The sequence below is a fragment of the Falco peregrinus genome, chromosome 16 (genome assembly GCF_023634155.1).
Source record: "Falco peregrinus isolate bFalPer1 chromosome 16, bFalPer1.pri, whole genome shotgun sequence".
NCBI lineage: Eukaryota > Metazoa > Chordata > Aves > Falconiformes > Falconidae > Falco > Falco peregrinus.
In genome coordinates, this window is record NC_073736.1 from 7,870,849 (window position 1) to 7,897,654 (window position 26,806).

General features: G+C 47.3%; 2 protein-coding genes across 2 annotated transcripts; both read right to left on the minus strand.

Moving 5' to 3' along the window:
* Positions 1–439: 439 nt before the first annotated feature.
* On the minus strand, positions 440–5,265 carry BCAS2 (BCAS2 pre-mRNA processing factor). The gene is made up of 7 exons (XM_055819747.1): positions 5,139–5,265; positions 4,959–5,051; positions 4,705–4,775; positions 4,446–4,607; positions 3,373–3,423; positions 2,189–2,269; positions 440–895 (listed from the first exon to the last, which is right to left on the minus strand). The coding sequence occupies exons 1-7, from the start codon at positions 5,229–5,231 to the stop codon at positions 766–768; spliced, it is 681 nt and encodes a 226-aa protein (XP_055675722.1). The 5' UTR covers positions 5,232–5,265; the 3' UTR covers positions 440–765.
* On the minus strand, positions 5,008–23,357 carry DENND2C (DENN domain containing 2C). The gene is made up of 19 exons (XM_055819746.1): positions 22,549–23,357; positions 20,704–20,852; positions 20,043–20,155; positions 19,508–19,675; positions 16,636–16,732; positions 15,838–15,882; positions 14,145–14,326; positions 11,743–11,852; positions 11,218–11,287; positions 10,761–10,838; positions 9,803–9,943; positions 9,357–9,505; positions 8,790–8,967; positions 8,356–8,397; positions 7,302–7,407; positions 6,241–6,480; positions 5,817–5,903; positions 5,139–5,526; positions 5,008–5,051 (listed from the first exon to the last, which is right to left on the minus strand). Exons 1-18 carry the CDS (start codon positions 23,355–23,357, stop codon positions 5,495–5,497), a joined length of 2,796 nt encoding a protein of 931 aa, XP_055675721.1. The 3' UTR covers positions 5,008–5,051; positions 5,139–5,494.
* Positions 23,358–26,806: the final 3,449 nt, after the last annotated feature.

Consider the following 26,806-nt stretch of genomic DNA (forward strand, 5'->3'; position numbering starts at 1 on the left):
GTTGCTTATTATAACGCTATTGAGGGTGATCAACATATGATCACGGCTTCCATCACATTAATAGGAAAAGTGGTTTACTTGTGGGCATTGATTTATGGCGCTTATTAAAGCGATCATTGTTTGCACTGCTCGGGCCTATAACCAGTGAGGAGGATTCCCCGCTCGGTGCAGCAGGTGGGAAGTCTGTCAGGTCACGACACCCATAAGCAAGTATTTCCCTTTGCAAGGCTGCACACTGTGCCCTAGCCTCCCTCCTGGGCTGGCACGGGCGTGTTACAAACCCCATGACGCTGAGGCAGCCTCTTCCTCAGACACAGCCTCCCACACTGGATTCAAGCTTACACACAACAACCATACAGCACACTTAGGTGGGCTCCCACAGCAAAGCCTCCCTCCCTGACAGCACACCGGCCGGTTTCTGAATGTGAAGATGAAGCCATACAGGTAGCAAAACAATATTTATTAAAGGCATAGGGGAAAACACAAAAGCATGAAACTTTTTTTTTTTTAGGAGCTCCTACCTTAGGTATATAAAAAGTGAAACAATTAACAGTACATTTAACCACACCCATTAATACATTCAAATTGGACATTTTGAGTCCACCCTACCTACTCCTAGAATTTAAAACAAGGAAAAGGAACAATGAAAACACCCTTTTATGGCCTTACTCAACTGCAACTAGAGGTGTCCACAAACACAGAGCATCTCCAGATTTTTACTTTTGATTTTTTAACATATGCTGTGGTAAGACAGTAAAGATTAAGTCACTGGAAGTCTTGCTGGATATTCTCCTTGTTTGCTTCCCCATGCTGCTGTTTGATTTGTGAAATTTCATTTTCTAGCTGCACAATAGTTCGTTCAATCTCATAGTTTTTACTGACAAGAGAAACCCATCTGGAAGGGAAAAGAAAAATAAAGCTTTCAAGTGTTATTTAACAGTCTCTGTTTTAAAATCAGAGATGGTTATTGCTACCAATAAAGCTTGAAGACACTAAATAAAGCACTATTTTTCTAAGTACGTGATAAACCTCAGTTGATATCAATGGTAATTTGAACAACCAAAGTGACAAAGAGTAGTTTTTAACCCTGTTAAACCTTAACATACGAAACTTAATTTACTAGACTGAAACCCACTTACTGCCAGCATTTAGATAAAGAGTTTAAGAAACAATTTAGGCAATTTTAAGCTGATAATATGCCCTCCTTTTCACATCCTTCCACAAAGTTTGCTCATTGATTCCCTCAACCATAGTAACTGTTATGTAGACCTGAATTACAAATCCTTTAAAACAATTTGCGCGAAGTGTGAGGTTCAGGCAGTTTGGGAAAAACAAAGAAGTGCTGTGCTGAAGAAGGGAAACTGCTGTTGAAGCCATAAGAGAGGAGCAGGACCGGGCGTAGCCCGGGTAGTTCCTCCTTTCTGAGGCTCTCATCCCTACCATGCATATACGATAACACTGCCTCACTCACACCCGCCACCTCAAAGGGAACAAAGCCCAAAAGATAAAAACTCTGCCTGCTCAGGGGGAGCACATATCCAGTGCTGTCACACCTCATGTTGTGTCAAAACTGATAGAAAAGGCTTGCTTATCAAAATGATCCATACAAAAAGCCTATGCAAGGGTATAAAATATAAACTCAAGAGTGCTCGATGGAGCTCCCTCTCAGCCAGCCTGAGATTCCCGACCATCATCACACCATGCTTTCCCCCCCAGCAGGTCCTATGTCTGTTTACTTTCTTTCCCTGGTAGCTTACTACACTGTTTTAATCAACTCTGTGGTCTATTTTTCCTACCTTTCTGCGTGTTGCTTATTATAACGCTATTGAGGGTGATCAACATATGATCACGGCTTCCATCACATTAATAGGAAAAGCGGTTTACTTGTGGGCATTGATTTATGGCGCTTATTAAAGCGATCATATCAATCACACTGTGAGTCCCAGTGTTTGTACGTACTGGCCTGGGCCCATAACCAGTGAAGCAGATTCCCTGCTCTGCGCAGCAGGCGTGAAGTCTGCTGGGTCATGACAGGAGTGAGAAGGCTGTTGGCTCATGACACAAAGCAACAGTATTCAGGCAATAGCATTTTACAACAGTACTGAAAGATCACTTGTGCTTTGCATGGAAGAATTTCAAGCAAAAGATATACTTGGGAAGATTTAGCAGAGGAATTCTAGATACTCACGTAGATTCCATTTCTCGTAGTTTAGCCCCAGCTGTGAGTTGCATGTTCTTTCGTTGCCAGTTCAGATCTTGAATGTTTTTTCTAGGAAGAAAAAAGATCTATGTAATTTTGTCTCCTTTCTTTAAAATTTTAGTATCTGCTGATAATTTCGAAATACACCTAATCCCTAGAAGTACTACCAGAAAACACTTATGTAGCCAGGACTGTTATCTATGACATACAGATGGACAAATCCCAGTACAGGGCTGCAAACAGAACTCTGAGATAAATAAAATAAATAAAAAAAAATATTAAAACCAGCACCAACAAAAAAACCTCCCACTCTACTACAAGCAAAATTTCAAACATTCAAGCCTACTGCTCCTGGATGAGTGCAGCACATAGGAAGCGTTTTGTTCTCTCTGAAAAAATAAACTACTGATCTTTCACAAAATTCAGTAATTCCATGAAGCACCCAAGAAATGCAGAATATTTAAAATACTTTGGTCTCTTAAGTAGTTCTTGTTTCACACTGCTAATGCCTGCATGCCATACGTCATAGTGCTCCTTCAGCCTTCCGGACTTCAGTTCTGCAATTCCAGCTAATCTAAACATGCAACTTGCCTTCTACCCAAATCCCAGTACACAGTCCCATCTGCAGGCTGAAAATGACAGTAGTTCACCTAAATCTGAAAGCTGAAAAGCTTTACTTGCTAAGTCCACAGCATGCCATCTAAATGGAGTGAATTAAGAAGGCACATCACTTCAATATACTTTAACCTCCATCCCTGAGTTATCCACCCATGATTAAAGCATCCACCTTAAAATGACAGGCCAAACCTAACATCAGGGAACACGTCTCTGTGGAGACAACTGCACATCAAATAGAAGCCTATGGTCAGCGAAAGAAAATATGACTGCATTTCAGAGCGGATTCCACAACAATCCACTCTGTTCAAAGCAGAGGTTCAGACAAAACCAAACCAAACATAGAATTTGAGTGGAATAGGCATTATGAATGTAACTGCCGGGGGGGGGGGGGGCACGGCAGGGTCAGCTTTCTTCATTATTATTATTATTATTATTACTGAGTCTTTTCTCCTATGACCATGGCAGCAACATATATGCAAGCCTTTATATAGCAGGGTGGAGGTGTTCACTTTCCTTCTAAGTTCAGTATGAAAATATCAAAAAGAACGACTCACCTCAATTTCTGAAGCTCTTTCTGGGCTTGTTCTATCATATGAACCAGATGTCTAATAGCAGAACAGAAGCAAAACATTAGGAAAACATTGAATTGCTTGTTCAGACGCGTTTAATCTGATGTTTAACTCTTCAGAGTTAGAAACACAACAAGCCACTTCAATGCAAACACCAGACAGCTTGTTCTCAGTGCAGTCTGTGCCCTTCACTCCAAAACACTCCAATTGTAACATATACTGTTTTAAGACACAATGATCAGCCATCCGACAGTATCATAAAAACACATCCATTAGCTGATGTTCTATCTTCAAGTTTGTTACTGTACGCTTGTGCTTTTCTGACTAGAATGCCACTGTAACATCACCCTACCTTATCACCCATCTTCTAGTTTTAACTCTAAAATTACCTGTAACGTATTTTTATTGTTTCCATGATATAACCTTGTCAGAGCACAGTTCTCTTTGATTCCTGACATATGTGCGAGCTAAAAGTTCCTCTATATGCTTCCCTTCTTGTAAGCTAAGCAACCCTTCACCTTTGCTCAAAAATAAGTATCACATTCCCTTTGCCTACACTTTTACCTAAGGCTAAACTAACCCTTCTCGAAAGTAATTAATATTCTCCGACTGAAATAGCCCTGGTGCTTCCTGCAACCATACTGTCTGCAAATTTTTTTGGCTTTTGCAACAACTTTATTAATAATGGCTCCAGGTTGAGCAAGATTAGTAGTAAGTCATCTTTATTTCCACTACTGAATTATCATTTTGCAGGCTGTCGATAGCCCCTTTATTATTCTCAATTAAAGCACCTTATCACCAACTGCTACCCAAAAAATAACACAAAATTCATGGCTGAGACGTATTGAAACATAGGCTATTTCTTGGCCACTGAGACAAGTCCTTATTGTTCAGATCGGTTTCCTTTTCTTCCACATATAACTCTCTCAAAGGGGCTCAGTTATTTCTCAGTAAGTTCTAAAGATCCCCATCGGACTCACACAGGAAAACACGAGAAATACGCAGAAACTTAAGTCAGAACTTCAACCAGGTTGAGCAAAGCAGACGAAGGGCCTTACTCGTTGTACACCTTCCAAGCGTTACAACCGTGCTGCGACATTAACTCCAGGTTCTCGATGCGGACGGCCTGGTGCTCCAGCTGCGCCATGGAGTTGTTCACACACTCCTGCCACGCCGTGATATCGTTCTTCTGGCCAGAGGAGGGGGCCGGCAGCTCGTACCTGCAACAGGCCGCTCGCCCAGCTCAGAAGGTGCGGCGGGCACCGGTCCCCGAAGCCCAGCCACGGGGGCGGGCAGCTCTCGGCCGCCGCGCCTCACCTCTTCATGCTAAGCAGCTCCAAGGGCTGCCGGGCCGCCAGGCGTTCGAACTCGTTGCGCATGATCTCGGTCTGCGGGGAAGGCAGCGGTGAGGCGGCGCGGGAAGCCGGGCCTGGAGCCGGCCGGAGTGGGGGCAGGGGCCGGGCCTAGAGCCGGCTGGGGTGGGGGCCGGGCCGGGCCTGGAGACGACTGGGGTGTGGGCCGGCCCGGGAGCCAGGCTGGCCCGGGAGCCAGGCCGGGCCGGGCCGCCTCACCTCGAAGGCGCTGTAGTCGTGCGCCGGCAGGTAGCTGAGGTAGTTCTTCGTCGGCCGGTACCGCCGCGTCTCCTCCTCCACCAGCGCCGCGGCCTAGCGCACACGGGGCGTCAGGCGGGAACGCCGCCCTGGCCCGGCCTCACCACCCGGCCCGCCCTCACCGCCCGGCCGCGCCCTCACCGCCTCACGGACGCCCGGCGCCTCGTAGCCCTGGTCGAAGTAGGGCAGCGCGTCCACCACCACGTCCCCGGCCACCAGCCCCGGGCCCGCCATGGTGCGCTCGCCCCGCCCTCCTGCACAGCGCCTGCGCGCCCCGCCCGCCGGCGGGACCCCACAGGCCACGCGGTGACGTGCGCCCGCCCCGCCCACCCCCCCGACGCCCTCAGGAACGCAGACACGGGAGCGGGCTGAGCCGAGCGGTCCGTATTGGCGGCGGCGGCGGCAGCGACAGCGGCGGGGCCCCGCGGCCACAGCCTGGCCCCTGGCAGAGCGCAGCCCGGCTCCGGGGAGGCGGAGCCTGCGCCGGCCGCGCTCCTTCATCTCTTCTGAAGAAATTTCATTTTGCTTCCTGCGGAGAAAAAAACCTCATCAGGGGCTGCGGTGCGGCGGGATTCACTGTGGCCACCGCTGCCCCTCAGCCCGGCCAAAGCCAGGAAACCAGCTCAGACAGCCCTCCGAGGGGCAGCTCCCTCTATCTAAACATGCAAAAGCTTAAAAAACAGAAAAATCGTACAAAGCGTTCAGCGTCCCTTGAAGGGACAGATGTTAAGCCCTGCTCTCCTTCTGCATGCAATTAGCTGTTCAACAGCCAAACTTGTTAAAAAAAATAATCAACTGAAAGGAACAGTGTCATTTTACCAAGGTTGCGAAGGATTTTGTTCATTCCAGTTGGTTCTGTCTCTGAAATACTCTCCAAATACTCCAAGGCACGGACCTCAAAGAGGCCTAAAGAGAAAAATAAAAATTAAAAAATCCCCTCACCTAGATGAGCTATTCCATCTTTTAGCAGGCGGCATCTTACATCATTAACAAGGACATTACGAAAAGGAAATCAGGCATGTAATGGAAGCTGCAGGATCAAGCCCACAAAGGAGAGATACAGAAATTCTCTGCTTCGTAACATGAATTCTGTTGAGTAATTAGAAAGGCATGGAACTATGACATATGCCAAAATGCCAACAGGATAACTCATCAGGACAAAAGGCTTCTTAAGAGTCAAAGTCACACGACAGTTACTTTGAAAAGTGACTTTGTAAAACAAGACAATAATATCAGACCTCACCTTTGACCACATTCTTACTCAGCTCTCGATCCTGTATAAATCCTGCAAACATCTGTGTTTCCATGAAGAAGTGCAAGAAGTGACGCACATTGCGTGACACGTGGGATTTACGGAATCGCTCCCGCTGAAACACCCGCTCTCCTTTTTCTGTGACATTCATGTGCAGGGAGTAGTGTCCAACAATCTCCACAAAGAACTGCACAAAAGCTTCAGAAACCAGGGAGTTAAGAGGTATGTCACCTGTGAAGAGGACGACAGAGGAGAAGTTTCCACCTACATTCATCACTTTGGTCACTCTTCTTCTAAAAAAGGAGCAGCAGTTACTTTTTCAGCTGGGTGTCTCAGACTAGGACGACATTTCAGAGGAGTGTTTGATATCAAAGAAGCCATAGCCCAACTATTAAGATTTCTCTCCCATGTCAACTTCCTGCTGCAGCTGAGACAAGTTCCATTCTAAAGCTCTTCCAGTAGTTAAAAGCATTCATAATTTCTTTTCACTGTCAAAACATCCAATGTCTAATAAGCTGTAAGCTCATAGCACTCTTAAGTTTAATTCTCTTAAAGAATTAGGCAAACTACAGAACAGAAACGCACTGGAAAACTAACTGTTGCTTCTGATGTGTGTGGAATTATGTAATTTGCCAACACCATTCTCTCAAGCTGCTCAATGCTTTTTAAAATTCTCACATTCATCTGATGGATTATGCATAAATCAGCTCAATTGAAAATGATCTGTCAGACTACTCTCTAAAGCACAGAAACGTGCTGCATTCCCTGTTTAAGAAAAAATATTCTCTCTGCCACTTGAAAAAACTCAAAGCATGGGAACTGACGCACTTGGTCAAGGAAAACTAGAGTTCTCCATGTACTGCTTGTGAAAAAAGGAACAATTGTTGGGACACCAAAGTTCTTTCTTAACACATTCACAAGAAAGATGATCACAGGAAAATAGCTTTCTAAAATGTCACTTCCTAGTGTTTATTTCCATTTGCTCATTTTCATACCAACTAATGGAAGCTGTAGAAACTTGCTAATGTGAAAACACTTTTCCATAGAAGTACCTTGTGTATCACTCTGCACATGTGACAGGATTTCACTTCGTTCTTCCAAGATTTGCACAAGTGCAGCCTGGAGTTTATCAGGCAGGATTGCATCTTCATCTGATGCCTAAAGAGAAAAATGGCCATGAAAGCATTTCTGTGTTATTTCTATCATCAGTTGAACCTTCTCATTGTGAACACATGAGAAATACTCATAACATGCCTAAACAGGGAAGTTACTCCGTGATATGGCATATCTTGGTGGAGACAATACATATGCCTTGTAGACACAGAAAACACATGCACAGCACCCTCTGACTACGTACTATTAAGAGTCACACATGCAACTGGCCAACACAGAACAACGTACACTATATCCATGACACAAACTCAGGCTTATTACACCAGTGACGAAACACACAAGAACAAATGCCTGTTGAGAAAATATGAGAAGCCTCAACATTATGGTTAAAAACCCCCATCCTTTAATACCTTTCTCCAATTGCAGACTGCAATGCAAAATAGAACAGTAAGGCAAGGAAAAAGAGATGCAAATATCCTCCTGAGCTAGTAATACTACAGTATGTTTACAGCTACTTCTCTGGTGATGTAGAAGCACATTAGGTGAAGTTCAGCAGCAAACCACAAGTAAACCATGATAATTTGTCTGCTAGAATATCACTCCTGGAAAAAAAACAGCCAAACTAAAACCAACACCCCAGCTAGACAAGAGAGGAGAACACCCTGCAGAGAACAAGTACACAGAAAGCAGCAAAGAATCTTAGTGGTCCACTTCACGTAATGAACCAACTAAGCACCTGGTTTAAAATTCAGCTCAGATGAGCAGCATCTTTGGTTTTGCAGAGCTCTGTACCTCATGCAACCTCAGTCTTGCAACAAGGATTTGTAAGGCTGTTCCCTTTTCCACTGGTCAAAAAGGAATCAAAACACTTCTTCAGCCACTGGAGTCTACATACAAACACTAGCTTTTGCCGATTTCTTATGTTCATTTTCTTTCATTGATGTCTTTTCTGGGCATATAACTATGAGTGACTGGTACTGTTATTTCACTCACCTCTTGCAAGAACTTGTCAGCGCAAAGATCAACAATCAGAACCTGGGGAAAGATGTACAAGACACACTCACTTATAACCAGGTATGCTGCTGTACAGAAAAAAAAAAAAAACTTCCCCCCCCACACACACACACAGACACAGACACCCCCCCCACCCCACCCCCTGCCCAAATATCCTCAGTGGCAGGGGATGTCACACACAAAACATAAGTTTTGCATAGCTGCAGCCCGTCTATAAGAACAGTGAATATTATTTATCTTTGATTACAATGGAACACCCATGACATATATCTGGCAAGTTTACCAACTGTCCCAGAATAGTTTAAGAGTCTGTATTAAGACAGAATGAAGGCAGAATCCACAGAGATTATTCCAGAGAGGTCAGCCTCATACCACTGACATTGTCCCTCCACTAAGCTTCACCCAGTTCTCACCTCTTCTATGGGCAGGTCCTGGAGCTGTGGTAACGAGCAGGAGAGAATGCCAATTAAGAATGGGGTCGGAGAGCACACAATATCAATCATAGAAGCTGGCAGGACTGGTATGTAGGTGTGTTGCCAAGTGAAGGGATAAAGCATTGCAACTGCAGCGTGGCCACATTTAGATAGAGTGCTAGAAAGGTAAGAAGCACAGAGTGGATTGTCAATGTCTCGTTCAGTGTTCGGCTACAGAGACAGGTTAGAAATGCTCAGGGAAAATGTAATTCATGTATGTTGTTTGTGCATCACCAGAAGCCCCATGTGTCCACTTTTAAAGTCAGTTATGGGGAGCTAGGAGCAGCATCAACCCAGGCTAAAGAGGTAAAGGAAGCATTCCTTTATGTCCTCCTGGGAAAAGAGCATACTCAAAATTCTAAGCATGCACATGTGTGGAATGTCTGCAGAAAGCTTTCAAATGTAACTATTTACAAGTTAGAGAAGCTTGCACATGAAACAAGCCCAAATGCAGAAGAAAAAACAGGATCCCTCACAAAGGACTAGTCACTCAGACTCATTTTTTACCTTAAGTTGTCAGCAACAAAGATCACCCTCCTTTCCAGCAGGAGAGAGGCAAAGACCCGAATCGTGTGAGAGACACTCAGACACTTAAACAGGCATTCAAAGTCAACATGTTCAAGTCGAGAATCCAGCGGACGGCAGAGTTCCATCACCTGAGAGGCAAGCAGAGACGCGGGGTGCTGCAGGAGAACGCCACAGCATGGGACCGGGCCGAGGAGAGCAGTGCTGGCGGCTCCTCACAAGCGGAGCCCTGTGGCCTGGGCAGCTGGTGCAGGGCATCGCAGAGGACCCCCAAGCAGCGTTTCCTTAAAAAGCAGGGAATCACTTCCACAGTGGGCGATTCAACAGGAAGCCAGTTTCTGCAACAGCCTTCCTTCAGACATTATCTTCAGACTAATTATTTACAGGCGGCATCACTCCACCGCGCAGCCATTCCCAGTTCCCATTACCTCATTTCCCGCTCCTGGCAGGAAACTCCGCACAGTGATGGTGCGCCCAGGAGCCGGGAAGGGTGCCTCCATCACACTACGCATGAATGGGTGCACTAGGGCTGGGGACATTTCTCGCCTCTTCTCCACTTCATCCAAGATCTGCAAGAAAATACACAGGGCATCGGTTCAATGCCTGCTGGCGAACGAGAGGAGGTACGAGCCTCAGAGTATCCTGTGCCATAGCTACATCTGAAGGCTCTAGCACACTTACAGCCCACTTCCCCCTCACTTGGAACCCCTGAAGCTCCTCTCAAATGTCTGAACAATCAAATGGGAACAGATACATGAGAGTACAACCCTCCATTCTCAAATCCAGTCTCCTGCTACTGCAAAGAAATTTCTTGTATAGTGTAATCAAATTCTCACAACTAGTTAAGAGAAGAAAAGTAACATCCCATCTTCTTCCCCAGGAAATCTGAAACACTGTTCTAGAACCTCTGTGCTCAATGATTAGGAATCAGCTTTCATCATAAGCTTGTCCCTGTATTCTTCTGCAATAGCTGCCCTTTACCTGCAGTAGTTTTTCCTAGTCTTTACCTCTTTATCTACTTTCCTCATGGTGCTAAGAGAAACACGCCGAGATCTGCCCCCCAGCTCCAAACTAATTTTCGATTTCCAAGTCACGGAAGAAGAGGGTGAAGGGGCACCATCAGTAATACCAGGTTATTAGAAGCCACTTCCCAACAATAATTTCCTGAAAGAATAGTTGTCTATGTATCGGCTGAGAAGTCTCAGCAATAGTATCATTTTATTTGCCCTGTCAAAGCAAAGGCAGCAAGGAAGCACCACTCTCCTGGGATGAGTTACAAATGCTAAGCAATTCTAGACTGGACAGAAGCATCCAGTTACTTTCTGGAGCTGGCAGGTTGTCAGAGACTCAAGTCTGGTAAGAAGTAACAGGCTTTCCCCACTTCACCTTGGAGAAGAGGTTGAAGCAGCCCAGGCGGCTAACGATGCAGTATACCTCAGGAAGGCGCTTCCCTTTCCCCTCTGGCTGAAAGGCAACAGGAACAGTTATGCTGAGAGCAGGGATGCAACAAACAACCTTGCACCTATGCTATAGCTAATACACAGAATTCCTCCTGCTGTAGCTCCCTCTACTCTTCTGACTTAGAAGACTCCTGAGGAATGGCCAGTTCCAGCAGCTGTCTTTCATGCCCAGAGCCCATTTCAATGTCTCTCTGGTCATCACCGTGCTCCCTCCCTTATGCATACAAAGGGCTGGTAACCTTGGCAGCAGCACAGGCACTACATAACCCACATGGGAAATTGCTGCTGATTCACATCCTGCACTTGACTGTGCATTTATCAACACATACTTTACACTCCACCCAATACACACTTTACACTCCATCCAATACACAGATGCTTACCAGGAGCTTCTTGCAGTACCCAAACCAGCGGCTGCCATCCTCACCCGTCAACACAAAAGAAAACGTTTCACTGGGGAGCCAAAGAACAGTCAGGGTTAAATTAACCACACAGTTCAGAGAAGAGACTGACAAACAAAGCTACAGACTACAAGCCATTCTCTTTCTGGTCATGCTGAAGACCCCCTGCTGTGATTAGCAAGCTACTTTAGGCTCTACCCAGTGTAAAAACCTGCAGCCCGTTGAGCTACTGCAGCTCTTCCTTCCCAGTTGCTTCTCCACTCTGCCAAGGAGCAACAGAAGCACTTGCAGCCCTGCGATCTGGCCTTGAACAGATGTTACAAACTTCCTTCTTATAGGAAAGACGGTGCTCGAGCAGAAGCAACACTTCTGAGTCCACCTCCATGTCTCATCTTTCTGTATCACAGGGTTTAAGGATTCAGCCTTTCCCATTTTCCCTTGCTCTGGCTGCAGTTCCCCTGGTCCAGGAAACAGGCACATACCTAAGCTTTCAGCACAAGTCTTTACCTTTTAAGGTCTGATGTAGGAAACCAGTCTTTGGGATCTGGAAAGCAGAATTTGGGAATGACCTTTAGCCTCTCTTCAGTATCCTTGGACTGTCTGAAGGGATGTTCAGGCTGGAGGGGTAACACAATTTGCATCTGAAGTCACTGAAGTGTGGTGCACAGCTGCCAGCTGCAGCATTTAAAACAATGGGAGACAGTATCTTCCCGCTGAACCATCAGATAGCTAATGCACAAGTATAGAATAACATAGATTCTGACTGTAACAGATTGCCAGTTCCCTCTTGTACCCTTCTGGCTGATTTGACCTTTGTAAAATTACCCAGCTCATCTTGGTAAGAACTGAGTAAGAATTTACAAGCATGGCCAAGTTTATTGGGGAATGAAGCTAGAATTGACCCCCCAAACAATGGTTGCATCAGCTCACCTCAGTTCTATTCCTAGGAAATTTGAAGGCCCTAAGAGAAATGGGAATTGGGAACACAAGAGTGTTCAGCTTGTGATGTGCAGATCACTCATAATTCAATTGCAAAAACAGTGCATCTGAATCACATGTCCCAGTTCCCATGTGTGGGCTCAAGTCAAATCCCTCAAAGGCTACAGGACAATGTCCCACGCTCAGAACTGCCCAGAAGGGGCAAAAGGAAGGTTTTCAAATAAGAGAGTTCATATTTAAGTAGGATATGCCTCTGAGAAGAGGAGAGTTTATTGCATAAAGCTGATTTTAGACACTGTACACTCAATCAGCACATCTAGGCTAGTCCAGTGTCCCAAGCTGCAAAAGCATGGAAGGAGCGGTTAGGAAAACAGTACAGCATTTTCACAGAGTAACAGTTGCGCAAAAGCATGGAAGGAGCGGTTAGGAAAACAGTACAGCATTTTCACAGAGTAACAGTTGCACAAAAGCTTTGATGTCCTTGGGCATGCAGCCCAAAAAAGAGGATGACAAGCAGATTACTTGGAAACAAGGCTATCTTTAGAAGGGAGACAAATCTGTAATCAGAACACCTCCATAATTACTGGGCAATGTTTCTTGCAAAATCCCAACATGATAGACTTTCCCATATAAAGTCACTCACCAAAACACTTTGATTTGAGCAGAGGATAAATAAACACTAAGAAAACAATTTGTTTTCTTAATGCATTTATAAAAGCCAGTAAAGAGACACATGGTACAGTTGGGTCTGATTGCCTGCTAGGGCAGCAGGAAAAGAACAATGTGCTGCCCTTCCCAAAGGCAATGAGCAGACTGAGAGGGTGCACCAGGGAAAAACTAAATCTGGTTACATTCTTTTCTTCCTCCTAACACCATGAAGTTTGCGCTTTTAGTAGATATTATGTACATATGTTCAGCTTTACCCGCTAAATTAAGACTCTGCACTCTTTCCGGCTGTAGTCCCTTATTCATTTTGTGAATCTCAAACATTTACATATTTAAGACATTAGTTATTTGCACACAAAAGCCTTATGCAGCTGGACACTATGGGTCCTGCTGGAGTCCCACGTAACCTCCCTTTATTGAGTCTGACAACTCCTTCTCCATTTGGATGACATGCATATTCCTCAATCATCTCTGGCTTACTCCTGATTGCACGGCTAGAATTACTAGGTTTGTTCTGTTTTTTTAGAAGAAGGCAACAGGTACAAGCCTCGATGGTGACAACTGAATATTCATTTCAATCTGGAACCACAGAAGCAAGCATTAAGGCTCCATCCTCTCAGCTTCACAGTAACTACTGTGACTGAATTATGACATGGTGTACACTTATGTGAGGCCAAGAAACCTCAGGCTGGGACATCTCATCATCCATTTGGGCTGAACAGACAGAAAGAAATCTTATCCCAAATGGTTTGTTCTACAAGTAAAATTAAACAGTACTTTAATTTCCACAGTTCTCAGCTTTTTGGGGGCTAGTACACATGGCACTGCCATTTTAGGGTGGTTTTTTTCCCAGGACAGCATAGATAAGCATAAAAGCCCTGGGATTTGCGTTCCTGTGCACCATCATTTACACTGCTTCACCCCTTGTTTATAAATCACAGACTACCAGGATGAGGTCATGACAGCTTTGGGAACAGAGCACTGCACTCCCTTTCCCCTCCTGCAGGCTGTCTCAGCAGTGTTGCTCAGTACAGTATGGCTTTATGATATATCCAGGCAATTAGAGTAGAAGCCTTCCTAGTTCCAGAAAAAAGACGCTAAGCTCATTATCAGGAAAGATATTCCACAACTGCCCAACACTATACATTAGGTCTGTACAAAGCAAGGTGCTTTATATTCCAAGCCTGTACCCTAACCAGCGGGGCAGCTTTACCAGAACAGAGTTTAGGAAGGATACACACTGCGAGGGGAAATAAAACAGCTGCTGAGTGTGTTTTGTGGGCAGGTTTCCATGCAGCTCCTACCTTGCTGGGAAACTGCTGTATGATCTGCGGTGTGTAGGTCATCTCAGGTGACTTCTTGTGCAGGGACACCACCACAAACAGCTCAAATAGCCGCTGCTCCTGAAGCTCTATCAAATCCCTCTCCAAAGTCTGGTAGCGTGGGTTCCTCTTGGAGGCCGACTGCAGCAGGCACCTGTGTTGACCTGAGGAAAGGAAAAAACCCCAAACCAGCCTGTGGCTATACTGTCACACACCTACAGGTCACAAAATAGGACTCGTCACCAACTTCAGAAGGAGGAAAAGAGATGGGTGCATGTGCCTAACATCAGTGCTGCACTCCACAGGACTTGGGACTCCTGCATCAGCCCCTCAAGCACAGGGCTGTTCCAGATAGGTGAGCGATGGCCTTGCAGCAGCTCTGCAAATCCCTCTTAACCAAGAGCTAGCGTTTTCCTGCTGTCCTGACATTCTTTCCACACATCTCAGAGCAACACGCCGTGGTAACAATGAGGGAAGCTCGGCTGTGAGAAGAAGCCCAGCTCCAGCAGTTCAGCAATTGCCTGGCCTCAGGCAGCTACCCAGTAAAGCAGCATGGGCATTCACGAGAGGCAGAGCCAGTCTCCTGGCCAAGAAACCTCAGGCTGGGACATCTTGACAGGCAGCATAGACTCACAAGGACAAGCACAGCACTCTGATGTAAGAAATTCCTGTGGCCCAGTCACCACGACACAGTCTGGACACTTTGGAAAAAAACCTTAAATCAGGCAGTGACTCTATCACTGTATTTCTGCAAAGACTCTTCACTCTCTATTACTCTCCTTAACATCAAAAGGTGGCACTTGACTATTTGCGCCAGGCTAAGGCCTTCTGTATGCTTCCCTCCAACCTCCAAGGTCTAAAACAATTCCGTTGGTCCTTTTCACTAAATGCTGGCTTAGAGACATGACAGTCATCAGGGCTGCTGGCCAACCATTACCATTCCACATTCAAACCTTATCAGCACAGAAACTAAGACCCCTTTGGTGCCTCCCACACCAGCTAAAACCAAGTATTTCAAGTCTGTAGTCTGGGCCTATGATCAAACTCGGGACTGTGGAACCAGACAAATAGCCAAGTGATTTCTCCCCAGAGGAAAGGGCATTTCACAGCATCATACATGTAAAACAGAAGGGAAGGAAGTGGGGGAAAATAACCTCAAGTGTTAGAAGCAAAGGTGATCCAGGGACAATCTCCTGCAAGACATATTTAAGTGTGAATCTACCAACCCAAAAATGAATCTACTTCTTACAACTGGCAGATTAACAGCGTTAAACCTCAATGGCTCAGGAGAAGCGGCAGAAGTACAGGTTGATTTGTCACAGCAACAGCTCCCAGCCTTGGCCATGCTGCCTCTTAGATGTTCCCTTTCTCTGTCTCAGCAGAAGCTGCAGCTAGTCGGTATGCTTATCCCATTAGAGCCTTAGTCGTATGTGTAGTCCAGGGGTCCTCAAACTTTTTAAACATGAGGCCGGCGCGCGGATGAAGTGGCAGGCAGCCATCTGCGGCTGCTTGGTTTCCCCCCCACAACCCCTGGCGGGGGTGGGGGCGGGGGGGTCTGTAAATACCAGGGGCCGGATTGAGGACCCTGGGGGGCCGTATCCGGCCCACGGGCCGTAGTTTGAGGACCCCTGGTGTAGTGCTATGAGGACAGTACCAGCCCCTGTGATTCACTCACTTTTTGGCTGACCTTCTGTATCACTTTCATTCCCACTGGTTTCACCTGAAACACACATAGTTTTCACTTATTAGCCATGCAGAAGGAAGATGGGCAACGCCCAAAGTTGGGCGAGAGAGAGAGAAGGTTAGACTCATCAGACCAGCATCACTCAGGGCTGCCCACCTATCCTGCTCAAAGAATCAGCAAAGAACAGCTGGTACTGGCAAATGTGCTACAACAGTAAATTTCAAAAAGTAGAGTTGATATCAAGTCACGGTTTCCAGTAAACCACCTGAAGGTTAGCTAACACAGGCAAAGAACAGAAACCCGGTGGCTACTTGATACTGCTGTAAAAATTAACAAAGTTGCTGAACAGAATATACTATAAATAAAAGCCATACCATGGCTACAAAAATCAGAAGAACACAAGAACATCATGCCCTTCAGAGGCACAAAAGCAATGAGTGGAGTAGTCAGAGGAAGTTTGCATGCCAAGTGGTTTTGCAGGAAATTTTTGGGTTTGTTCTGCTTTTTTGGAAAAGCACTTTTAATGAGTAGCCCAGCTCTTCAGGCTCAGATCGCAGCAGCATCTTCCATTTGTGACAGTGTTAAACTTGGCAAGTGTTCCCAGTCCTAGCAGTGCTGAAAGCTCAACAGTTCCAGCTGCAAGACGCAGGGTTTAGAACTGTCAAGTCAGCACAGCACAAGCTGCAGGGGCCGATGGTGCAGGACTCAATAACAGTGCCTAAGGACATATGGGAACTGTGCGGCTCAAGAGGTTTATAGTGACGCAAACAGTACTGGAGAGCTCTGTACCTTTCACTGGAGGCGCTTCTCTCCCCGCAGGACTGAGCAACTTCAGCCTCTTCTTCCCACGCTTAGAATCAAAGATCTTCTGTATTTTTAGTACCAGCTGAAATCCAAAGCAGAAGCTGAGGTTAATGTAGGAGTCCAGAAAAGGATCCAGGTGCCAGGAGGGCTGCAGCCCAACAGCTATCTTCTAGCACCACAAGACTTGTGAAAGGCTGCTCGAGTCCTGCCAGGGGCACTGGCACAGACACTGCTTGCTAGAGTACTTCCAGCACAGCTCACTGGATCATGAATAAGCACAGAATTCCAACTACAAGAGAGACACTACTGTTAGCGCAGTTCAGAGCTGACACCAAGCTGTACAAGCATGTTAGGAGTTACCATACTTTGCTTAACAGAGAGCAGAAGTGGCAAACTCTCTGGTATCAGATCTCCATTTTCTGTTAGAGAGGCTAACTGCAAAGGCACTTGCAAGAATATCTTACAAACCCTCCATCACAAAGGACTCTGAACTCCACATGCTCTCAAGCATCCCAATTCTTTCCAAGCCCAGATTAAGCAGAGCTCTCTCAGTGTAGCTTGGGGTTTGGTTTTTGTTTGTTTTTGAAGTTTGCTGCTGTAGTTGGATGTCAGACAGCTACAGTAAGTTCTCCAAAGCACCAAGTCAGGCACAGAACAAGGCTGCTCTAAGCACAGTCCTTGTCCCAGGGTAGTTCACTAAAAAGAAAGGATTATGTATTTCATTTTGCATAGGTGCAGAAAGACAGCAGGACAGAATAATGGGTCTGTGCTGCAGGGACACCACAGACTGGTCCACTGGAAGAAAAAAATTGGAAAAAAACCATAGTGCAATGCAGACTAAGCTACAGACATGAAAGAAGGGTCACCATTTAGACATTCAGTGCTGTTAACCTTCCTTCCACTGGTCACAACGGCCTTAAAACCGAAGTCCTACTGCCTTCTGTTACTCCTGCCACAGGTGTCTCTGGACTGCTTCCCCCCACCCAGCTGCCAGGTACAGGATGCTGCCCATGGCTCCTTGATTCTGCACATCAAAGACGGCTATCACTTCATTGTGAAGAAGGATTTACGCCAAGTGCAGCGAGCAGGTCAAGTTCATTCTTGTCTCAAGAATTCACTAAATGCTCCTACTGGATATAGGAGGGTGGGGCCCAGCCATTTCTCACCACAAATACTGCATAAAAAGAAAGATATTCAGCAAGAGAACCTGTTTTTCAGCTCAAGGCTTTATCCCCAGCTCAGCAAACTAGGCTTACACTCTTCTCCTTTTCGGATCTATTTCTCCCCATTTCCTACATTAGCCAGCCCTGCCAGTACGAGGTGACGCGAGGTAGAAAACAGCCCACAGCAGAAAGTAGTGCTTCTCTTGCAAAACCTGCCTTCATTCCCCTCTACCATCCAGCTTTACCTAGAGGATTTCCATTTCTGTTCTGATTTTTGTGCGGTTTAGTCACCAAAGAGTGAGAGATACTGGCTGTGTTTAAGGCAGCTATGTGTTTCTTAAGCAATGAGTTAAGTTCCTTCTTTCTAGACTCCGATCCTTTTCTCAATCTCTCAAGCAATCTTGGCTCAATTCCTTGTGAGCAAAAAAGAATAGTGTGCTTCCTGCACATAAATTGTTACCAGATTTTTTGAATAGGTTTGCTTTTGCAGAATGTTTTATTTTCCCCTTCCAAATGAAAGATACTCTCCATCACAGCATTTTTATAAACTTGCCACCTCCCTCCTGCTTTTTGAGGCCTACAGTTTGTTTAAAAACACACACAGAAGTTGCTTGCTATCCTAACATACTTAACATTCCTAGAAGTGTTCTGCAGCTGTCCAACTCTACCTCACAGTCTCGTGCAACTTGAGCAAATACACCCAATTTTCACCATAAATAAAAAAGTTAAATGATTTTACCAAAGCAAAAGTAAGTTGTTGCCGCTACCATAACTGGAATTTGAGTCCTACACACAAAGGACCACTATAGCGGTAGCTGCTGCTGTCCTTCCAGAGCACGTGCTGCATTTTATTACTGAGGGACATGAGCTGGTAACCAATACTAGTATCTATAAAGATTCCCCAACATACCAAATGAGAATTACAACAGAGTCCTCTACCATGACGGTGGATTAAAAGCCTTTCTTGCTACTCTGGCCTCAGACATATATCTGCCTTTGCACACAGGCAGGACGGGGCAGCCAGAGGCAGCAGAGGGAACTGTATGAAGGCTTTGTGAAACGTGCTTATCACTGCTAGCTGCACTTCGCCTTTACACTACGGAACACCTGCAAGGGTATGTTCCTGGTGGCATCAAGAACTCCAAGCCAACATGTCAAGTAACCACAGGCCCAGCCAGCTCCCCACAGCAGCCCCACACTGTTGGTTGTCTAACAACACAGCGTCTGCAGCAAGAATATTGGGGTCAGTCTAAGAAGTCATCAGGAGCAAGGGACACGTACACACAATTGTACAGAGCTGGCCCTTTAGCTCACAGAGAGCTTCCTTGCATTCCTGCACAAACCCAGCATCATCATACTTCATGGAAGCATTGGGAACAAGGCTTAAACGACAAAGCACGAGTATTCACACACAGGACTGGTACCCACGTCAACACCTAATAATCCATTTGCGGATTCTTGGCCAACAAAACCACTGCCGCCCCAGCTAGAACTAGCACTCTGGTTTTTGATCCCTGAATACCTGCCCTGCTACTTGGAGGGGAAACGGGTCAAGCACATACAGCAGTGCTAACCAGCATTCACCTGCCAGGCACACAGCTCCATGACCACTTACAAAGCACTTAGAAGGTGCTAGACAAAGCAGCAAGAGTTTGAAACACCATGCAAGAAGTAGTTTTATGCTTAAATCTCACCCAGGGCAAGTTCTTTCTCTTGCTAGCAGCCTCTACTGCTCGGAACAGATTCCACTCAGTCGGTGTGACAGGCAGGGTTATGTCCTTCACCATTTTCCCTTGGAAACTTGTCTGGGAGGTCTTCAGCTCAAGAGCCTTGCCACTGAGGAAGGGAGGTTTTGGGAGAGGCTAGAAAACAGAATCAAAAGAGATGATTAAGCCTGGGATTCAGCTTTGGTCCAGGCTCAGAGTCAAAGGAGTCAGGTTATAAAAGATAAACTTGCTGCAGCCTCCTGCTCTGCCAAGCTCTCCATCCCACCCCCCACCCCACATGCTCAAACATCTCATCAACACTCTCTTGTTCCTATTCTTTTGCTCCTTAGCTGCTTAATCAACTGCCACTGCTGTGGCTGTTCATTATCATTTACATTAATAAAAAACAATAAAAATTAAGGAAAGCCAATGATGTAGCAGTGGAGAATATGGGGAGCACAAGTAGGGCCCTTGTGAGGATGACTCCGTGTAAACACAAGATAATTTAATCCCCTCACCCTACCTTGGGAGCCTTACTGGTGCTCCAGGGGGGTGGTAGCTTCCAGACAGATGGGACCTTCCACAGGGGTAAGGGCAGTGCTCTGATACCTTCATATGGGTTCTCTTTTGCAGGACCTGGAAAAAGCATTGAACGGGGCATTTATGAAAGGAGAGAAAGTCCTGCATTCTTGCAAGTGATGTAAGCAGGGAGAGCATGCAGTTGTCTGTCAAGCCTTAATGGGGTCTGAGAGAGAACTGTTTTAAGATGGATTAGGTTCCCACCACCCAAAGATCCTTCTAACCCACTACCATCCACTTGGCAAACTGTAATGGACTCATCAAAACAAAACACTTCTACCACTGCAGAGGAAAGTAGCTCTACTGCAAAGCAGTGGATTTTGTCAGTGTTCACGCTGATCTCTGTGCAGCACTTGAGCAAAGCACTTGAAAAGCTAGTAAAGAAATCAGCTTAGTGCACACCAGTTCTAGCAACCTTCCATGACATCTGAAAGCAGGCTGTTCACACGCAGATAGTTACTGACATCAAAGAACCCCAGATGGCAAAGACCTTAAAAGTCAGAGCTGGAAAGAGCCTCAATGCATTCTCATCTTCATTCCTCCCTCCCCAGAAAACCTGCTACCCTTAAATGGAGTGCACCCCCCCCAGAAGCACAGGCACATACAGATAATGTCCTCGTAGATGTTGTCTTCTGACTGTGTGTAGACAAGCCTGGATCTTGTAGTGCCATTTGTCTCTTCTCGAAGCTTGTGGGAGTTGGTGGTTGCTCTCTGGTTGCAGAAGCCCTGGATGTCCTCAAACTCAAAAGATTTCCTAGAGGAAAACCAGTGTAACTTCTTCTAAAGGCACCTGCATGTACCAGTGAGTTGCTGTCTCCAGTCCACAGAGAGTATGGTCCTCCTTGGGGCCATCAAGCATGTGGATGCTCCACTCTGGACTCTCTGATTTCCAAGTGTTGGGGTTTAACCCCAGCTGGCAGTGCAGCCCCATGCAGCCACTCGCTTGCTCCCACCCAGTGGGATGGGGACAGAACCAGAAAGGTAAAAGTGAGAAAATGTGTGCATCAAGATAAAGACAGTTTAATAGGTAAAGCAAAAGCTGCACATGCAAGCAAGGCAAAATAAAGGACTGATTCACTACTTCCCATGGGCAGGCAGGTGGTCAGCCATCTCCAGGACAGCAGGGCTCCATCACACGTAATGGTGACATGGCAAGACAAATGCCATCACACCAAATGTCCCCCACCTTCCTCCTTCTTCCCCCAATTTTTACTGCTGAGCACATTGTATGGTCTGGGACATCCCTTTGGTCAGTTGGAGTCAGCTGTGCTGGCCGTATCCTCCCCAGCTCCTTGCCCACCCCAGCCGGCTCACTGGTGGGGTGGGGTGAGGAGCAGAAAAGCCCTTGCCTCTGTGTAAGCGCTGCTCAGCAATAACTAAAACACTGGTGTGTTATCAATACTGTTTTCATCACAAATCCAAAACATAGCACCACACAAGTTACCATCAAGAAAATTAACTCTATCCCAGCCAAAACCAGCACACCAAGTGAGTCCTACTCACTCTTGGAGATTTTTAAATTAAAAATCAAGTTGGAGGCTCCACAGCCAAGCACACTTCAAGCAGGTATGGCAAGTCCCATCCTGTCACTGAGGCAGAACCCAAAACACGTTTTGCAGACTAAGCACTGGCAGCAGTACTCAGAATTCGAGCACTGCTTTCTATCGCACCTTTCCCACTGCTCACATTAAGGGTGTTACCACATTTGCAAGTTTGCATTTTCATACACTTGGCCTCATTTCAAAATTATGGCACAGAGGCCACAAAGGAGCTGGAAGGGATTTAGCCTGTCACGATAAAATTTGGTTTGTTGCTGCACATTTTGCCACAGTGAAAGGTTTCAGGAGTCCTAGCCACATCACCTATGACATACACAGCACTCTGGCATGGCTGCCCTAGGCAGCTCATCTGTAAGCAGAACTAGCAGCAAGCTAGCTCAGAGGTTTTTTACTCTGTAACAGGGACCTACGTACAGGAAAGAGGTAATAACAGCCAAACCCAAACCTACTGCAACAGTGGTAGCCACAGACAACTTTAAGCAACAAGAGAATCTTTCACTCACAGGAAAGCTGGAACATTTAGCAGTCATACTGCCCCAAGAGAAAGCTGTTCTGTAATCCACCCATTGCAGCTGAGGACAAGCTCAGGGCAAGAAGCAGGCAGCACTCTCCCTGGGGCCAGCATATTGTCACTCAACTCTGTTTTATGGTATGGCACTGACACCTGTTCGGAGCTTTTAACCTTCTTCGTGAGATTATCAGCAGCAAAAGCAGTGCATATGCAATGCTGGAAAGAGGATACTTTCATCCAGAAATATCCTCTCCACATCAGCAGAGGCATCATCAGTACTAGCACCTCCACAAGGGTATCATGGCAAGCAAGCTGTTCAAACTCATCTAGAAACTGATTTAAGGAAACGTGTTTCAGACACAAGAGACGAAGCAATGTACCTCTGCGTTCTCCCTCTGATCCTCCTGCTGGCTGTTTTCTTCTCAGGACTGCTGGAGGATGACACCAAGTCTCCTCCACGCTGCTTTTGCAGGAAAACTTCCCTGGTAGCATTGGCATCACTACAGCTACTAGCACCCTTTTCTGCAAAATAGCGGAAAGTCCTACGGGGCTTGGGTGGTGGGACAGCAGCTAGCTCCTTCTCTTGCTCCTCTGCCTCAGAGTAAATGTTTTTTAAGCTCCTCTCTGCCCTGCAGAGAGAGTCCATTCCCTTGATTTCAAGTTCTCTTTCTGTGGAGCCACAGATCCCTTGCCTCCTCTGAAAGTCTAAGGGAAATGATGGGGCTTTGCCAGGCAGAAGGGGATCTACTCTCCTCCACAGAGCTTGTGAGGTATAGAAGTTCCCTGGGGGCAGTGTTGCCCCTCGGTCCAGGAAGCCTCCTTGCCATTCTCCTTTCTGGTTGGCTTGGGAAGCTAGGCTGCACGCACAGGGCTTGAGGTCACCAGAGACCCCAGTCTGCAAGCAGCCCTGTGCATATTCCCTGAAGTCCAAACCCAGGCTCTTTGGATCTTTGGACCCAGTCTTCCTGCCCTTCTCTGCATGTTCTGGCTTCACTTTGGGTAGAGCATTGTAGCTGGGATCATACTTTACTCCAAAGTCCTTCAGCTGCTGTTTCTCCTTGTTGGAGCACCCTCGTGTCCTCCCCTCCCACTGGGAGATCTTCTGTTTGATGTTGCGGCAGTGGCTTCGGGAGAGGGTCTGCACAGCAGAGCGGGAGAAGCTACTGTCCACTGACCCTGTTGGGTGCATGGTAAGTGCCAATGTGCTTACAAACACCCCATCTCCACCCTTGTCCGGGTCCACGCGTGTCCTGCACGCATCAAGCTAGCATGAGGCTCCAAAGCAGCCAGTGGTGTCCAAGAGCCCCTGGGCGTCAGTTCTGCAAGGACTGCCTGCTAGCACAACCTGCGGACGAAAACAAGAAAAGAATCATCAGCTGCACTCCAGTCATACACACCACCAGGAACTGCCAGCTGCTCTCTGGCAACTGCTGAAGAACATTCCTCCCCAAATCACATGTTCAAGACTGGCTTCCAGAGCACGCTCTCCACAAAGCCTGTTTCTATAGCACACATCTGGGAGGGCTAACAAAAGGAAGTAAAGTTCACACTGGCCTCAAAACCAAACAAAACACTACAACAGGAACAAAACACAGCCAGGGATCCCAAGGGTCCAGACTCAAGGAAACTGTTTAATGGCACAGGAACACAGCAGCATGGCCTGTCTGCCAGCAGCGCTCTCAGCCAGCCCCTCTGCTGCTTGCCTGTACCAGTGTGGGCCAGGCAGGGGTAACGACTTCCTCCTGATGCTCTATGCACTGCTCAGAGCACCTCAGGCAGCACACAGCCAAACCACCGCAGCACCATACCTCTACCAGAGCTCTCAGCAAAGCAGAGACACAGCAAGATACAAGATACTGCACCAGGTATAGAAAGGGAATCACATCTAATTCTCCCAGCAGTCAGCAACAGCAGGACAGCTGCTGCTTCACACAGGAGGACTAGGACAGTTGTGATGACTAGAGAAGAGCCCAGCTGCACTCCTCCTCCCAGAAGTGGTCTCCTGCTGCACAATACAAGTAAAAACCTCTCTGATGTTCTGCTTGTCAATACCTGACTTAAATTTGTCATCAGAGAAACTGGAGGGCAGTGGTGCCCAGCCTGTGGCTTGCAGCCCAGAAAAGTTTTAAAAGGCATACAACAGAGGCCAAAAGGCAGAGGAAACTGGTGAGCTCTCATTCTCAAGAAGAAAATAGCCCAGTGTTTAGACCAGCGGAGGAGAAATAATGCTAAAGAAACACTATGACTTCTACCCTAGCAGAGCCTGCACAAACAGGAGCCATGCTAGCTGAGACTACTCCCAACACATAATCCTGAGGATACAGCAAACAATCCTCCAGACAGTGCTGCAGCAAGACAGGCAGGTGAAGCTGCCAGGGAGAACATGGGTGGCTGTAAGACCCAGCACCTACAGGTCTGGTGTGACCTCAGTACAGACATTTTGTATGTGCAGTCTCCGAGCCCTTCGGCTTTACCTGTAGCTCACAAGGCATACCCAATATTCTCAGATATGCCAGCGTGGTTGAAAACTCATTTTGGACAGAAGACAACAGCCCATAAGCTCTAACATGCACTGCTCCTCCCTTTCTCCAGGCAGTTACCCCCTTTCAGAAGTTCCAGCCCTCTGAGTCTGCTTAATGTTCTTCATTTGCATTAGAAGACAATCACTCGGGATAGCTTGGACTCTGGCCTGGTTGCCAAGAAGCAAGCCACACTGGCTTCAGTAACATCCCCCCGGCACTAAGAAGTCTCCCTGCAAAAGGCAGAACAAGAGCAGCAAGCAGTCCCCATCCCACACATGTGACAAAATCAGAGGACCCTGCAGAAAGCAAGCCAGACTTGCTTCAGGTGGGAACACAGGCCATAGTCAAACAAAGCCCGTACTCAGGCTCCACCCGACCGATCCAGCCTGCTCTCACGGCAAAAATGTGGGTACATACCCTCCAAAGCTGCTATGGCAAAGCCCAGGCTTCATTGACTCGCCAGCAATTTGCAGAACCAAGGAGAGGAAGCAAACCACATTGGAAGACAGAGGAGCTTAAGCCTGCCCGGCACAGGTTCATGCCCCGCACACCAGGCTGGGCATGCAGAGCCCCCACCGCAGCAGAGCCTCTCATCCTTCCCACCTGGCACTGCAAATGCCAGGGCTGCAGCGCTACTGGCTCTATTCTTGGCATTGCCGATCTGCTCAGCAGAGACATTTGCGGTGCAATTAAAAAAAAAGCAGCAGCCTTGGCAGACCTCCCTGATACGTTAGTGACAAAGTGCATTGTCGTTGGACAGCCCAGGGATCCCCAAGCAATTTGGTGATGGCTTGGGCACACGTGGCACCAAGCCTTGGTTCTCTGCTGCACTTTCACACTCTACCAAAGCAGCACTGCTCGCTGTGGCAAGAAGCTCACTGCTGCCTGTCTCCAGGGGGAGCAGCGTCGGTTCTTGCAGTCTGGCATTGCTCAGTGCATTGCCCCAGACAGCTGCCAGCAACTCTCCCACTCCGCAGTAAATGGGCTAAACTTGGATTATCTGAGTTAGCAACTGAACTGGGGATATATGCTCCATCATCAGCATTCCACCCTGTCCTCAGCGCTTTCATAGCCCCACCTGACCACCACCCAGCACAGTCTCCAAAGTTGTGAGGTGAAGCTACTACCATGCAGGTGGCACTACAGCTCCAGCACCAGCTCCAGCACAGCACAGCACCCCCTCCCCACTCCTGCCAGTGGCAAGGTGCAGGCAGGGGACAAGCAAACAGAAGAGGGTGCTGACCCCCTCACAGAGGGGCAGAGAGAGAGCAGAACAAGCCTGAGAGTGACAGAGCACACACACAAACTGGCAACCCCACTCTGCTGGACTCCCTTGACCAGGGCACTGCAGTGCCACCACACCCCACCGCAAGACCTTCTTCCCACCATGAGGCCCTCTTCCCGCATGGCCAGCCTGCTCCAGGCAGCAAGGGGCCCTACCCTCTCCTATAAATAGGCATTGTTTCCAAAACATCCTGAGCCAGAGCAGAGCCATCCTTCCTCAATCCTTGTCTGCACAGCCCTGATTAGCAAACAGGAAAGCAATTTTCCTCTTTTCTATGCCACTGCAACTACTCTACAGCAACAGCACCCAGGGATGCTCCTGAGGACCTGAAGGACAAGCTAGCAAAGCAGCAAAGGCTCTTATGGGGAAAGCCAAGCCAGGCCAGGAGAGGGGTGAAAGAACCTCCTCTCAGCCAGTACAGCCGGCACCTTTACTCCCTGCCAGGTCTTCAAGTGTGGGACCACTGGATGTAGAACTCGTACAGGGACGGGCCCCCAAAGGACCCTGTGGTGCAGCACTGTGGGCTTATTCACAGGACTAAGCACTTCAAGGCCAGCAGCATATGCATTCACAGAGCACATGCAGCTCCACGCTGACAGCAAGCCCACGCGTGACGCTAAAGGCTCCCTTGCTTCCCAACAGCACTGGCAGCTTCCTTCCCTGAATACACCAGCTGCCAGCGGCCCCTAGGCTCAGACCAGCAGTCTGGCAAAACATCTGCATGCAGCATCCGTGAGGGCAAATTACTGCATGCAGCAGACTGAGGAGCCCTGCTCAGCTTTCTAGTTGGGTTCATCCTCAAAGCGTGCAGAGCTGCCTGCGCTCAAGGTC